Below are 13,058 nucleotides of genomic sequence, written 5' to 3'. Positions count from 1 at the left end.
GAATGTTCATGTGTGTGTTACATTGATAACGAGGGTGTGAGTGTTCTGTGTGTGACATGTCAGAGGATCGATATGGAGTGAACCAGCGCCGGGAATGGAAACACGTTGAGGACAGGAGATTAATATGGTGAGTAGACAACAGCTCCTCTTCATTTATTTAATCTAGGTTTTATTTTACTGACGGATGATCGCGGTTATTTTTAAGTATGTTTAAATAAATTTACTCTTACATCCTTTATATTGGAATAGCTACCTTCCTTATATCTTTGGTGAACTGACTGTCCTTTCTTGTTGAAATTTATTGTATGTATTAGTATTTTTTTTAATTAAATATTTAAATAAATGGAATTGAAATTAAAATGAGAAAATCCACAAGATGGTGGCAATGATGTGTTTATAAGCATTTTATAAGCATTTTGTGACTTTCACGCAGAGTTTTGGCCGACCGATTGCACCTGCTTTTTGTAATCATGTGATCAGTCATATGACTTTCCAGAAAAATTCTGTTTTGTTACCTCCTGTCTTTATGTAGAAAACACTGTGGACGAGTTGTAGGCAGCTGTACAGCCATGTTTTTACAGATGTAGAAAAAACTGTTGATACTTTCATACTTTTACAGTCTGTCCATCTCCTCAACTGTTTGACAAATAATATCTATCCTGAAAACATTATAATACACAATGATAACCCAAAATGAAATAGTGTTTATATTGGCCACATCCAGGCGGATCCAGAGGTGTCATCACAGAGCGGGGGCTACGATGTGGAGCTGTTTGTGGACACCCCAGACTACGATCTGATCTGCACCATCTGCCAGGGGGTCCTCAGGTGTCCAGTGAGAGCTGCATGCCACCACATCTTCTGCAAGAAATGCATCCTACAGTGGCTCAAGAGGTACTGAACACAACATGGATCAATACCACTGGACAAGAACATTGTAAAATTGTGGTGTATTGGATTTTTATTGATGTTTGGTCCATTCAGAAGAACAGGAGTAACTGTCGTTTGTCCTCTATAGACAGGAGACCTGTCCCTGCTGTAGAAAGCCTGTTAACCCGAGCTTGATCTTTGTCATGTTCAAGCTGAGCAAATCTATTGGACGCATGAAGATCAAGGTGGGAAAATGAAAATAGAGTGATGAACTTGTATCCATTTGTGCATAAATGACAGTCACCAGGGATGAAAGTTATGTCCTGTCATTATGACAACTCCCATTTTTTAATTGAGTGGCTACATTTGGGAGAAAAAGGAGGATCAAACCAAATAATAACAAAGAAGCCCAAAAAGTGGCCCTGCACTATGTAGTCTTGAAGCTCTGTTTCTGGCTTTTACAGTGTAAGAATGAGATCCGTGGTTGTGCAGAGACCTTCCCCCTCTCTGAGCAGTACTGCCACAGTATGAGCTGTCTGTACGAGCTCATCCCCTGTCCGTACCAGGGCTGCCGGGCGCAGCTACTGCGCAGAGACCTGGACACCCATGCACGCCACTGCGAACACTGGCGTCAGCCCTGCCACATGGGCTGTGGGACGATACTCTCCCACCGCAACCAGGCTGAACACAACTGCTATAAGCAGCTGAGGCAAGAATATGAAGCCAGACAAAGAAACCACAGGGCCATCGCCACTGCCCTGCAGAGGAAGATGAGGAGGATGCAGAGCACCATGGCCCACATGAAGAGGCAGATAGGGCTAATCTGTGAGAGCCTGGAGGTGATGGATGATCTACATGAGGTAGAAGAGGAGGACCTCGGAGAGAGCAGCAGCAGCTCCAGTGGGACTCCAAGTAGCAACAACAGCAACTGTTGAGGGACGAGTCAGTTACTGCTGCTGCTGCTGGTTGGTTACTGCTGTGTATAATTTCCGCATGTGCTCATCTCTTTGAAGGTGTGTGTTTTTAATATGTAGGTAGGATAGAAATGGGTGGATTTGTTACAGTTTTGTGCTGTAATTTCATCTATTTTGTAAATAAAGCCTTTAACATTACACCATCATCATACCTGCTCCATATCTTCATTTAAGGGAGAAGTGGTGACTGATTCTTTGTTGACAAGTGATGAACTATGATGATTGACATGATAATGCACCTGTGCAACAAAAAATAAATCATTAGGTTAAGAAGCCCATGTTAACTTCAAATTTCTTGTTTTGGCCTCAAAAGTTAAAAACACAAACATGTTGAGTAAGCTGCCAAAACTACCAACGTAGTCACATTTGAGAAGATGGAACAAGTGAATTTTTTTGTATTTTTCCTTTAAAAAAATTATAAAACTTGCTGCCAATGAATTTTGTCAATCAACTAATAAATAAACAAGTACCTAGTACAGGTCATGTTTGGAAAAGCTGCCAACAGGGGGCAGTTGTTGGTTCCTTTTCTCTTGGACGAAATATCGCGATAACACCTCTACATAAAACCCAATGGAACTTCTCATGGGTCTTCTTCCTGTTATATCGATCACGTAAGTTGGATGTACAGCCTTCCGTCCTGGGTCAAATCCGTCTTTATCTACAGCATCATTCAGCCAAACACATTGAATTTATCTATAAAATTACCGGAGAACACATTCTGTCAAACACGTAACATAGTTGTTATAACAATACAGCGAAACTCGAGATATTTATACATTTGAAGGGACGGTCACAGCTTGCAATATGGCGGCGGGTGGTGCTCGTGGGCTTGGATATTATGTTAAAAGAAATGTATACTGACAAATGCTGTCGTGGGTTTGCCGCTCAGAAATAAATTAATTTAAAAATGTTTTGTTCTGCAGCAAATGGCGGACGACGCCGGTGGTAGAGGAGGTTTTCGCGGAGGTTTTGGCGCTGGTGGCCGCGGCGGCCGGGGCCGTGGACGCGGCAGAGGCCGTGGCAGGGGCCGCGGTGCTCGTGGTGGCAAGTCCGAGGACAAGGAAGTAAGTTTCAGACCCTAAACCTTAATTTTGTTGTTTGATACGTAATGGTGTATATGTGAAACGGATGCTACGAGTAATGTTTAACGGAGTACCTGCTCTTTACTCTGTTAGTGGGTGCCAGTCACCAAGCTGGGCCGCCTGGTTAAGGACATGAAGATCAAGTCCCTGGAGGAGATCTACCTTTACTCTCTGCCCATCAAGGTAAGCAGTATGTGTTGTCCATTAGACTGCAAAGTATTAGATGAAGATGACACTAGCAAGGGAGGTCTGTCAAAGTGCAAAACTCCCCAGGATAGTCCCTTCTCAATTCCTTTCCAACTATTGTATGTGTTGGTAGCACTATTTTATTCCTAATGTATCATTAGATTTAGTCAGAGCACAGCATCATTTTCTCTAACACTATTCTACTGCTGAGCTTTGGTTGCTGCACTAATATAACTGAAAGTCTTATATTAGAGAACTATACGTTCTGCCATGATGGAATATCATGCAACTATAGATGGGTAGATATTCTCCTTATGAGCTGCAGGGGACCCTTACGTAATTCTCAACTCTCCTACCTTTTTTCATGCAGGAGTCTGAGATCATCGACTTCTTCCTGGGTTCCGGTCTGAAAGACGAGGTGCTGAAGATCATGCCTGTCCAGAAGCAGACCAGGGCTGGTCAGCGCACAAGGTTCAAGGTGAGTTTAATGAATTCTGTATGTCTCCATTTGTTACTTAGTGTCATCTTCTTGTAATGCTAATGTCAAACTCTAACACTGTTGGCCTTTGGCTTTGTTTACAGGCCTTTGTTGCCATTGGTGACTACAACGGCCATGTGGGTCTGGGGGTGAAGTGCTCCAAAGAGGTGGCCACAGCCATCCGTGGCGCCATCATCCTGGCCAAGCTGTCCATTGTCCCCGTCAGGAGAGGTTATTGGGGTAACAAGATCGGTAAGCCCCACACCGTGCCCTGCAAGGTGACTGGTCGCTGTGGCTCTGTCCTGGTGCGTCTCATCCCAGCCCCCCGCGGTACTGGCATCGTGTCCGCCCCTGTCCCCAAGAAGCTGCTCATGATGGCTGGTATTGATGACTGCTACACCTCTGCCAGGGGCTGCACCGCCACCCTCGGCAACTTCGGTAAGCAGCTTCTAAATTGGTTGTCTCTTCATCTGCGCTGTGTATCTAGTTTTCTCCTTGCTCTGCTCAGCTTCACCTCTGCAGTGGTGTAGTTGTCGTTATCAGGAGAGAAAGAAACGAGTATTGTAATGCACGGCAGAAAGACTGTCCTAGTGGTCTCCTCTGTTCCCCTTTCAGTGCTCAACATTTTTTTTTTCCAAATAATATTGCAGCACTATTGTGTGCTGGAGCCTCCATCTTAAGCATCAACTGATGGTTTTTGTTCACTCCTCAGCCAAGGCCACCTTTGACGCCATCTCCAAGACTTACAGCTACCTGACCCCTGATCTCTGGAAGGAGACCGTCTTCACAAAGTCTCCTTACCAGGTACAGTACACATCTTAGGCTTTTTGTCATGATTTCTAATATGTAAGGTTTATGTATTAACAGGCTTTTGTACCTTGTTCTTACTGCAGGAGTTCACTGACCATCTGGCCAAGACTCACACCAGGGTGTCTGTGCAGAGGGGACAGGCTGTCCAGGCAGCTACCTCCTAAACTTTTTGTACAGAGAATCGTTGAATAAACGTTCTGAAACAACATGTATTGTGCATTGTCTTATTTTGCATGTGGTGAGCTCATGAAAGAACAGGTGTGGATCAGAGATGAGAAGCACCTTACATGGATCAGGCAGTTTGGATGATCCATGTAACCGAGTCAAAATATTAATGGTGAAATTCATTTGCTGACATTATTTTGAAACTGACTAATCCATGAATCTGTATTGCCATAACTAACTGCTCATTTATTTAGTGTAATTTACAATAGCCTAATCCCTTCTGTAAAAGTTTGTCCAGCAACTCAAATTGAGTGAATCGGTTGGTGTTTGAAGGAAAACTTGATCGTGTGTGTGCAACACTCGAAAGTCTGACTTTTTTGATATCTTTTTCTGAGGACAGAGCAGAAAGACAAATACATGATTTGTGACATAAATTTTATTTTACAATATTACACAGGACAGATTGTAGAACTGTTCTTAAGCACTCTCCGCCTGAGCTGCCATCATTCGTTCTTTTTGCTTCATTAGACATTTCCTCCCGTTGGCGTACACTCCCAGGTCGCCGTCTGAAAAGAGGCAGGTCATAGATATAAAACATTTAGTGGTAGCCATTGAAAATCTAAATTACAAATAAGACATGTCAATGTCCATGCAAAAAGTGTATTTTTGTTCATAAAAATGCTTGTGATTTCTCAGAACCCAAACTGCTGCCTTCACATGTATATCAATTCATATTAAAACTGACAATGGCAATTCTCATTTCAGAAGCAGGAGCCAATGGAATATTAAGTTTGTTTTTCTTGCTTGAAAATAAAATGCTCTTAATTGTTTGTAATAAAGTAACTGGTATTTGCTGTATTCAGGCATGGTATGACATGTCGTGGGGATTCTTGAATGAAAGCTACTTGAAAAACACTAAAAACATGATGCTTACACATTTCCATCTTGTTATTGCACCACACATGTTGAAGCTACAAACAGCACAGTACTTACAGCGTGACTGGAAGTTCTTGGTCACCTCGTTGAACTGCTGTATTTCTTTGGCACAGTTCTGGTGGTAGCTGGCTCCTTCTCTCTGCTGACAGGCCCTCATGCGCTCCTGGATCACCTTCACGATCTCCTGGTCCACTTTACTGAGGAGTGAAGACAACAGTCAAGTTGATCCATACCAAACTGGGAAAATAATTCCTCGCTTGCTCTGTATCACAGGGGTATTGTCATGTCGCAAAATTAGAAACACTAAAATATGGACAAACTTGAGCTATGGGCCACCTACTGACCCCCAGCTCCACCTACACTAGCACTCGGCATGTGTCCTGCTATTGCCTTTAAGTGCCCATCGCCACACTCCAGTGCTATCCTTACCAACAGGGTTATTTGCAGGTCTTAAAAATTTTAAAGTATAGAGTTTAGTTTCCACAATAAAAGGCCCTAAAATATGTTTAAAAAGTGTTAAAATTGAATTACCAAAAGTCATAAATATTTATTCATGCCTGCAACAGACAGTTATAATATGTTTTTGTATGTTTTGTTTGCAGGCTATCAGGGGATGTTCAACAGCTCCAAACTAAAAGTGGGACTGTTGTGACAGAGGATTGTGCTTCAGGAGGTTGTTCAACCTTGTTTTGTGGAGTTCAGTTAGCACCAACAGACCTGTAGCAAACACTGTCACTCCTGTGCCTGCAGTAGCTCGGAAGCTCATCAGCTCAGGATGGACAAGTTAATGATTTTAACAAAAATTTACATATTTTATTGGTTAATCCATTTACCAGTTTCTGCTGTTTATCCCAGGCAAGTTAATTAAATTAATTAAATCGGAAGAAATTCTTGTAATATAATACTTAGAAGCACTGAAAAAAATTGATAACTCTATGCCATATTGTCACTGACGAGCTTGACCATGAAACAGGTATTAAGTTGCATTGTTTGTATTGTGCATTGTGTAAATTTATCTTTGTGAGCTCTGTGGAAATATTACAACTAGATTTCAAAACAGGGCCGCGGACTATAAGACAGGGCCTCAAAATTAGGTAAAGATACAGTAGCTGCCTTTGGCCCTTATTTATCAATTTATATTATATCAGTTAATCAAATTATAGCAAACAACCTGCCACAAAGTGAAACTGGAGTTTTAGAAGGAACTCGGGAACCAAAGGCATTTGCAACTTTGCACAGTTGGTAATCTATCCAGTGTGTGTGTGTGTGTGTGTGTGTGTGTGTGTGTGTGTTACTCTACTATGTTTGTGTGTTGTATGTAAGCCATGTATATTTATTCTGGTAATTGTCGCATCTAAGCATCCTGGGCACAAAATTGTCTGAATGTGTGTTTGATTCGTTACTCACTAGTCTCTCCTCCACTGCATCTCTGCCTCATAGTAGCAGACGTAATCTCCCTGCTGGCACTCAGTCAGGTCCGGGACACGGCGGAACTTCTGGTGGTAGTACACGGCCTTGTTTTTAGCCCGAATGCTGTCCACAACATCTGAATGAGGGAAGAAACACAGTGCTGAGCTTAGGGGAAGGCTATTCGGCATGGATATCTAGTACATCACTTCGCTAACAGAGCATACATAGCTAACGTTAAATCTCTCCATAGCGTTATCTCTACAAAGCAGAGCCTTGTAAATGAGTTGATGTATTATCATCCAAGGCAACAGCTGTGATATCATCGTTTAATGTCTAAACCCCATAACGTTTTGTATATAAAGCATCCCGGGGGCCCGATAGCTGTGTTGTTGTCCCTTTAGCAAGGTTAGCTCCGTTAGCTTTAGTTACCTCTAAATGTGGTGACAGGCAGGTCCACGGAATAATAGAAGAGTTTAGACAGAATAAGGGCCGGGTTTGGCAGCGCTGTCTGTTTGTCCACAGCCGGAGTCTGCCGAGGGGGCTCCGGGTATGCTCCTTTATCAAAATCTGAAGGCATTTTTCTTTATTTTGCCCAAGACTGAAGAAATCCTACAATTCGACCTCGACAGCTCTCCTTTCGAGGTGGCGCATGCGCAGTAGACACAACAGAAATGGCGAAATAGAGGTCAGCAAATGTAAAACTTAATTTTTAATCTAGTTATTCTTTATTTTATATTATTCTAAAATCAATACTGGGTACATATATTATGCGTAAGGAGGAGCTTAGTACGAGCTCAATAGCAGTATTTTTTTTTTTTTAAATGGAGGTTGAAGGGTAAAGGTTACAGGTAGAGCTGTTGTACCGTTTAAAGGCAACAGGTGGCGGTGCAGAGCTGCCAACCTTCAACCGCAGAGAACCTGGACCAGGCTCTGTTTGAAGAGTCTGTTAGCATTTCTTGACAAAAAGTCAATCAGGCAACTACAAAGAGACACAAAACTACTATAGAGAGACACAAAACAATTACAAAAAAACAAAATGATTACACAGACAAATACAGAGACACAGCAAGAGACAAAAACCAACTACAGAGACAAAACAACTACAGATGCACAAAACAAATAGAGATATAAAATGATCACAAAGAGAAGCCAAATGTTTTTCTCAAGAAATGCAGAGACACAAAATGAACCAACAACAAATAACGTTTTACTTCTCTTCCTGTCTGATGGTGTTGCTCCTCTGTAGGTGTGGAACCTTTTGCACATCTGTGTACAGGGACCGTTGTCTCAGAATTTGTCCATGCTACTAGTACAGAGTCTAAAAGCCAGTGAGAGTGTCTGACACTTAAAATGTTTTGATATTAGTAATCAAAGAGCATTTAAAATGTCAAAAATAGTTTTTGTGTTCAGATTTGCCTATGTATGAGGTGCAGAATGCCGCCAGGAACATGAAAATCTCAAATTTGATGGCGCAGCACTGACAGAGATGTGTCTCAACTGTGAGATGACAAATAAAACAGCAGGCACATCTGTTTTGTTTAACTCATGAAGTTCTCCAGAGAAAGATACAGAACCCCATACGGCCACAGACACACCAATGCAAGAAAACCTGTAGCCTAATGTGGTTTTAATATGTAGGCTAATATTGTATATGATGCTGTGACATACTGTTTCCTTCAAGACTATTTATGTAGCTAATTAATAAACAATCACAACAAGACATGGCTGATAAAATCACATGGTCAAATCACACTCTATCAGTGTGTCAGTCCTAAAGCAGAGCAGGTAGATTTTGGCCACATGAAAATTAAAACGTTCTTCTTCCTTTCTCTCTCCTTTCTTGGTTATATGGTTCCTGTCCACTGGGCCTCCCCACCACCTCAGACCTCAGGCTTTAACCTCTCTTCCCTCCTTCCTATTTTCACCTGTCAGAACTTGGCAGAGATTCTCTTGTTTGAAAGCAAATACGTCTCCTCAACCGGGCCAAACACCAAATTAGAGCTCTTACACTGTGTATCATCTTATGTATGACCCTTACATCAGCACTGGTTCCTCTTTCTTTCTATCCCTCGACTGGAGAGTGCGTGGACATGGTCAGTACTCATTGTGGTTTTGGTTCTTTTCTGCTATAAAGGATGCATCATTGTTCAGTTTCACCTGTTTTTATCTTTTAGATGTGAGCATGTTTGGGTGATTTATGAGTTTGTTTGGTCATCTGGATTTCTAAGCATAGATGAAGTGTTTTGAAAAGATATCTTGTAATGGCTGCCTCTGAGGAGACCACGTGAAATAGTGAAATGGTGACTGCTTTTTTATTCAACATACCGTGCTCTGAGTTTTCTTTATTTTTTGGGCTGTGGCAGATTGCTGAATCACATTCAATGTGACATAGAAATCAACACAGAAAGTACAAAACACATGGCCTGGACAGAAGGGTGACAGATCTGAAGATTATGGGACCTGACTGCATGATATTCTGTTGATGTCCTGTTACACTTTAGGAATCTGAATATGTGAAGAAAATTAGGAAAACAGATCAAACACTGTGGTTAGAAAAACATGACTGTAGACAATATATTATGTACTGACTATAGTATGGGGGGCTATTCATTTTTCTCTGCATGTATTCCACATGCACATCTTCAGTGTAACAGACTGTGAAGGGTTGCTGACCAAACACAGTGTCTGCCACTATTGGTGCCATTAAAATGTACACATCTGGACACCATGCAACCTGTTACATATTTCTCCATCTGTCCATGATGTACACCTGCAGTGTATTCTTGACATCCATGTGTGTTGCCCTGTGCCAAAACATAATGAGAGAAAGCTCTTGTGGCATTATTGTATAAATCACTGCAATACATCTGTGCTTGTGTGAGTTTAATATGAATAAGTAGAGGACTTTGTGCGGCTTATGTCCTTTCTAGTCTCATCGCAAATTCCATGCACCCCGCCACGGGCACTTGGGGTTTCTACCCCACAAGCGTAGCAAGAAACACAGGGGCAAGGTGCGTACGTGGCCCAAAGACGACCCGAGCCAACCCGTCCACCTCACCGCCTTCCTGGGATACAAGGCTGGCATGACCCACACCCTCAGGGAGATGCACCGCACTGGTCTCAGTATGTACGGTTGGAGTTTATGCATCATGGATGCTTGGGAGGCTTAAGTGATTCTTGCTGTTTGCTGGGTTTCTCTGCCGTATATTGTTTATTGACATGTATACTTATCTCCTGTTAAAACGTCTATGCTTGATTGAGTTTTACTAAATGCTGACAAGATCTCAGCAGATGGATATTTGCCATGTTCCTCCCACAGAGCAATCAAAGCGAGAGGATGTGGAGGCAGTTACCATCATTGAAACTCCTCCCGTCATCGTGGTGGGAGTCGTGGGTTACATTCATACTGTCCGCGGCTTACGTTCCCTTAAAACCATCTTTGCCGAGCATCTGAGTGATGAGTGCAAGCGCAGATTCTACAAAAACTGGTGTGTGTAATTATATAGAGTTTCCTATTAATTTTCAAGTTGAATGAATTTGAAATGAAGTTCAGTTGATTCCACTCAATTACTGCTTGGGGTTTTAAAGTGGACTTGTGTTTACAATCTAAATTTCAGTGTGTCTTTCTGTGTTGTGTTACAGGTACAAGAGCAAGAAGAAGGCCTTCACCAAGTACAACAAGAAGTGGCAGGATGAGACAGGAAAGAAACAGCTGGACAAAGATTTTGCTATGATGAAGAAATACTGTTCAGTCATCAGGGTTATTGTTCACTCCCAGGTAGGCCAGCATTTCTTCACACTGGTGCAACACTCTGTTCCAAGTAAATAACTGCATGAAATAACCACCTTCACAAAGCACAATCCAGCCTTTGAAAGTACAACAAGTGCGGTCTCTTATCACATCTGTTTCCACGCCTCCTTCTTTTGAAACGTTCCCTGCAAAAGGGCAGAGGTGTCAGGCTTAGACCACATGCAACGGAAAGAAAAGCTGCCACATCCCAAACCTCTTGGCTGCCGAGATCCAAATAACTCTGACTGTGGGGAGCACTGGGGGGTGCCGTCTCAAATAGCAGTTTAAAAATAAATTTAAAGGCAGAACCTGGCTGCTCACCCAGGCTTTGCCAGGTGAAACCCTTAATGTTGGCAGCAAACAAAATGAAGATCAGCCAGGATCTTAGCTCTTCACAGTGTTGCTAAGACCAGTCTTTCTCTGTGCAGTGGAGATTAGATCAAAATGTACTTTTAAAGCTGTGGGAAGTGCTTTATGTTATTACTGAAATTCAAACATGATCTCATGCTGAATAATAAGTCTAATTATAAAAAGAGAGTACTTGTAAATATAGTAAGTTCGAAGCAAGATATTTTCTGGAATCTCAGAGAAAACTATAGCTTTCCTAAGCTTCTACAGGCTTCAAAGGCATTTCTTCCTCATTTCAAGATGCGACTACTGCCCATAAAGCAGAAAAAAGCCCAAATAATCGAGGTGCAGCTAAATGGCGGTAGCATCTCAGACAAGGTGGACTGGGCAAAGGAGCGTCTGGAGCAGGCTGTGCCTGTATCTGCTGTCTTCTACCAGGATGAGATGATTGATGTCATTGGCGTCACCAGGGGTCATGGCTTCAAAGGTGGGAAAAATACTGCTGGTTGTGCTAGTCCAAAGAATTGGAAAAACAAATGTACTCAGATTTATAATCATCATATCAACCATGCACTTCAGGCTGTTTTACTCTTTTGGGCTGATAGGTGTGACAAGTCGCTGGCACACAAAGAAGCTCCCCAGAAAGACTCACAAGGGTCTGAGGAAGGTGGCCTGTATCGGAGCCTGGCATCCCGCCCGTGTGGGCTTCACTATCGCTCGTGCCGGTCAGAAGGGATATAACCACCGTACTGAGATCAACAAGAAGGTTAGCTGATGGTTAAGAATCTTTTTCACCCACAAGGCTTATTGAATATTAATGAATAATCATAAACAACATTATTATTAGTATATTTCGTAGGTTTACCATGATTTAATGTGTCCATGCTTGAGACCCTTTATGTCCTCACTTGTGTCCACAGATCTACCGTATCGGTAGGGGTGTCCACATTCAGGATGGAAAGGTGATCCGGAACAATGCCTCCACGAACTATGACACCAGCCAGAAGACCGTTACCCCCATGGTACTCCCATCTCTCTGTGACAAAACCATAGTGAAACAAATACATAATCGTATTTTCCAGCATATGAGAATTCAAATAACACTTTCTATGAAGCCCATATTGATAATGAATCACTGACAATTCACACAACTCATTGTAACGTTTGCATGTTACTAGTGGTATTCGGTCTTTATAATGCATAAGGGAGTATCATAACAGTCATAAGACTTGTAATTGCATGGTGCTTTCTGTAACCATTAGGTGATGAATGAGAAGTGTGGTTCCGGCACCACTATGGGTTGCATAGAACGTGATGCATTTCTCCCTGAACAGGCCTCACTTACCCTTCGCTCTCCTCTTTATTCTCCATTGTCTTTTTTCTGGTTATTGTCCCTGTAGGGAGGCTTCCCTCACTATGGTGAGGTGAATAATGACTTTGTCATGGTCAAAGGCTGCGTGGTCGGGACAAAGAAACGTGTCCTCACTCTCAGAAAGGTACAGTGTGATTTTGCAAGTCTATTTTTAGACATCTGTTGTTGTGTATTTCTGAAACTGTAAGTTGATTTACTCACAAAGCAAAAAGTGAAGCTCCTTGTACAGAGTTGCAGGACATGTACAGTATACACTCCCCTCCAAAAGTGTTGGAACAGTGAGGCCAATTCCTTTATTTTTGCTGTAGACTGAAAACATTTGGGTTTGACACCAAAAGATGAATATGAGACAAGAGATCAACATTTCAGCTTTTATTTCCAGGTATATACATCTGGATTTGATACACAACTTAGAAGATAGCACCTTTTATTTTGAACACACTCATTTTTCATGTGAGCAAAAGTATTGGAACATGTGACTGACAGGTATGTATTGTTTCCCAGGTGTGTCTTATTACATTAATTATTCAAACAATAAATAGCACTGAATGTCTACGCTCAGTTTCAGTTTCAGATTTGGATTTTATAGTTTTTATATATAGCATTTATAGTTAGAGGTGTAACTAACATGAAAACC

At 42.0% G+C, this 13,058-nt stretch overlaps 4 protein-coding genes across 4 annotated transcripts in view; 3 read left to right on the top strand and 1 right to left on the bottom strand.

The window, feature by feature from the left end:
- Positions 1–23: 23 nt before the first annotated feature.
- On the top strand, positions 24–1,990 carry rnf151 (ring finger protein 151). The gene is made up of 4 exons (XM_023423305.2): positions 24–127; positions 725–894; positions 1,019–1,115; positions 1,335–1,990. Exons 1-4 carry the CDS (start codon positions 125–127, stop codon positions 1,803–1,805), a joined length of 741 nt encoding a protein of 246 aa, XP_023279073.1. The 5' UTR covers positions 24–124; the 3' UTR covers positions 1,806–1,990.
- A 410-nt stretch (positions 1,991–2,400) lies between these two features.
- rps2 (ribosomal protein S2) lies at positions 2,401–4,606 on the top strand. The gene is made up of 7 exons (XM_023423300.2): positions 2,401–2,455; positions 2,768–2,908; positions 3,020–3,109; positions 3,483–3,590; positions 3,695–4,028; positions 4,303–4,394; positions 4,484–4,606. Exons 2-7 carry the CDS (start codon positions 2,771–2,773, stop codon positions 4,562–4,564), a joined length of 843 nt encoding a protein of 280 aa, XP_023279068.1. The 5' UTR covers positions 2,401–2,455; positions 2,768–2,770; the 3' UTR covers positions 4,565–4,606.
- Positions 4,607–4,983: 377 nt separating this feature from the next.
- Positions 4,984–7,577, bottom strand: ndufb10 (NADH:ubiquinone oxidoreductase subunit B10). The gene is made up of 4 exons (XM_023423301.2): positions 7,341–7,577; positions 6,909–7,047; positions 5,559–5,698; positions 4,984–5,131 (listed from the first exon to the last, which is right to left on the bottom strand). Exons 1-4 carry the CDS (start codon positions 7,486–7,488, stop codon positions 5,043–5,045), a joined length of 516 nt encoding a protein of 171 aa, XP_023279069.1. The 5' UTR covers positions 7,489–7,577; the 3' UTR covers positions 4,984–5,042.
- Positions 7,578–8,908: 1,331 nt separating this feature from the next.
- LOC111667506 (large ribosomal subunit protein uL3-like) overlaps positions 8,909–13,058 on the top strand; it is a 5,652-nt gene continuing 1,502 nt past the window's right edge. Inside the window, exons 1-8 of the mRNA XM_023423231.2 lie at positions 8,909–9,004; positions 9,842–10,034; positions 10,231–10,399; positions 10,554–10,689; positions 11,350–11,536; positions 11,655–11,815; positions 11,970–12,071; positions 12,450–12,545. Of these exons, the coding sequence (XP_023278999.1) occupies positions 8,939–9,004; positions 9,842–10,034; positions 10,231–10,399; positions 10,554–10,689; positions 11,350–11,536; positions 11,655–11,815; positions 11,970–12,071; positions 12,450–12,545 (1,110 nt within the window). The 5' untranslated portion in view covers positions 8,909–8,938. The remainder of the gene's footprint in view (positions 9,005–9,841; positions 10,035–10,230; positions 10,400–10,553; positions 10,690–11,349; positions 11,537–11,654; positions 11,816–11,969; positions 12,072–12,449; positions 12,546–13,058) is intronic.

Source organism: Seriola lalandi, unplaced genomic scaffold (genome assembly GCF_002814215.2).
Source record: "Seriola lalandi dorsalis isolate HSWRI2012SDOR001 ecotype SW California unplaced genomic scaffold, Sedor1 jcf7180002054690, whole genome shotgun sequence".
NCBI classification, from domain to species: domain Eukaryota; kingdom Metazoa; phylum Chordata; class Actinopteri; order Carangiformes; family Carangidae; genus Seriola; species Seriola lalandi.
Note: the sequence above shows the minus strand (reverse complement) of the source record. Positions and strands in the feature narration are given on the sequence as shown.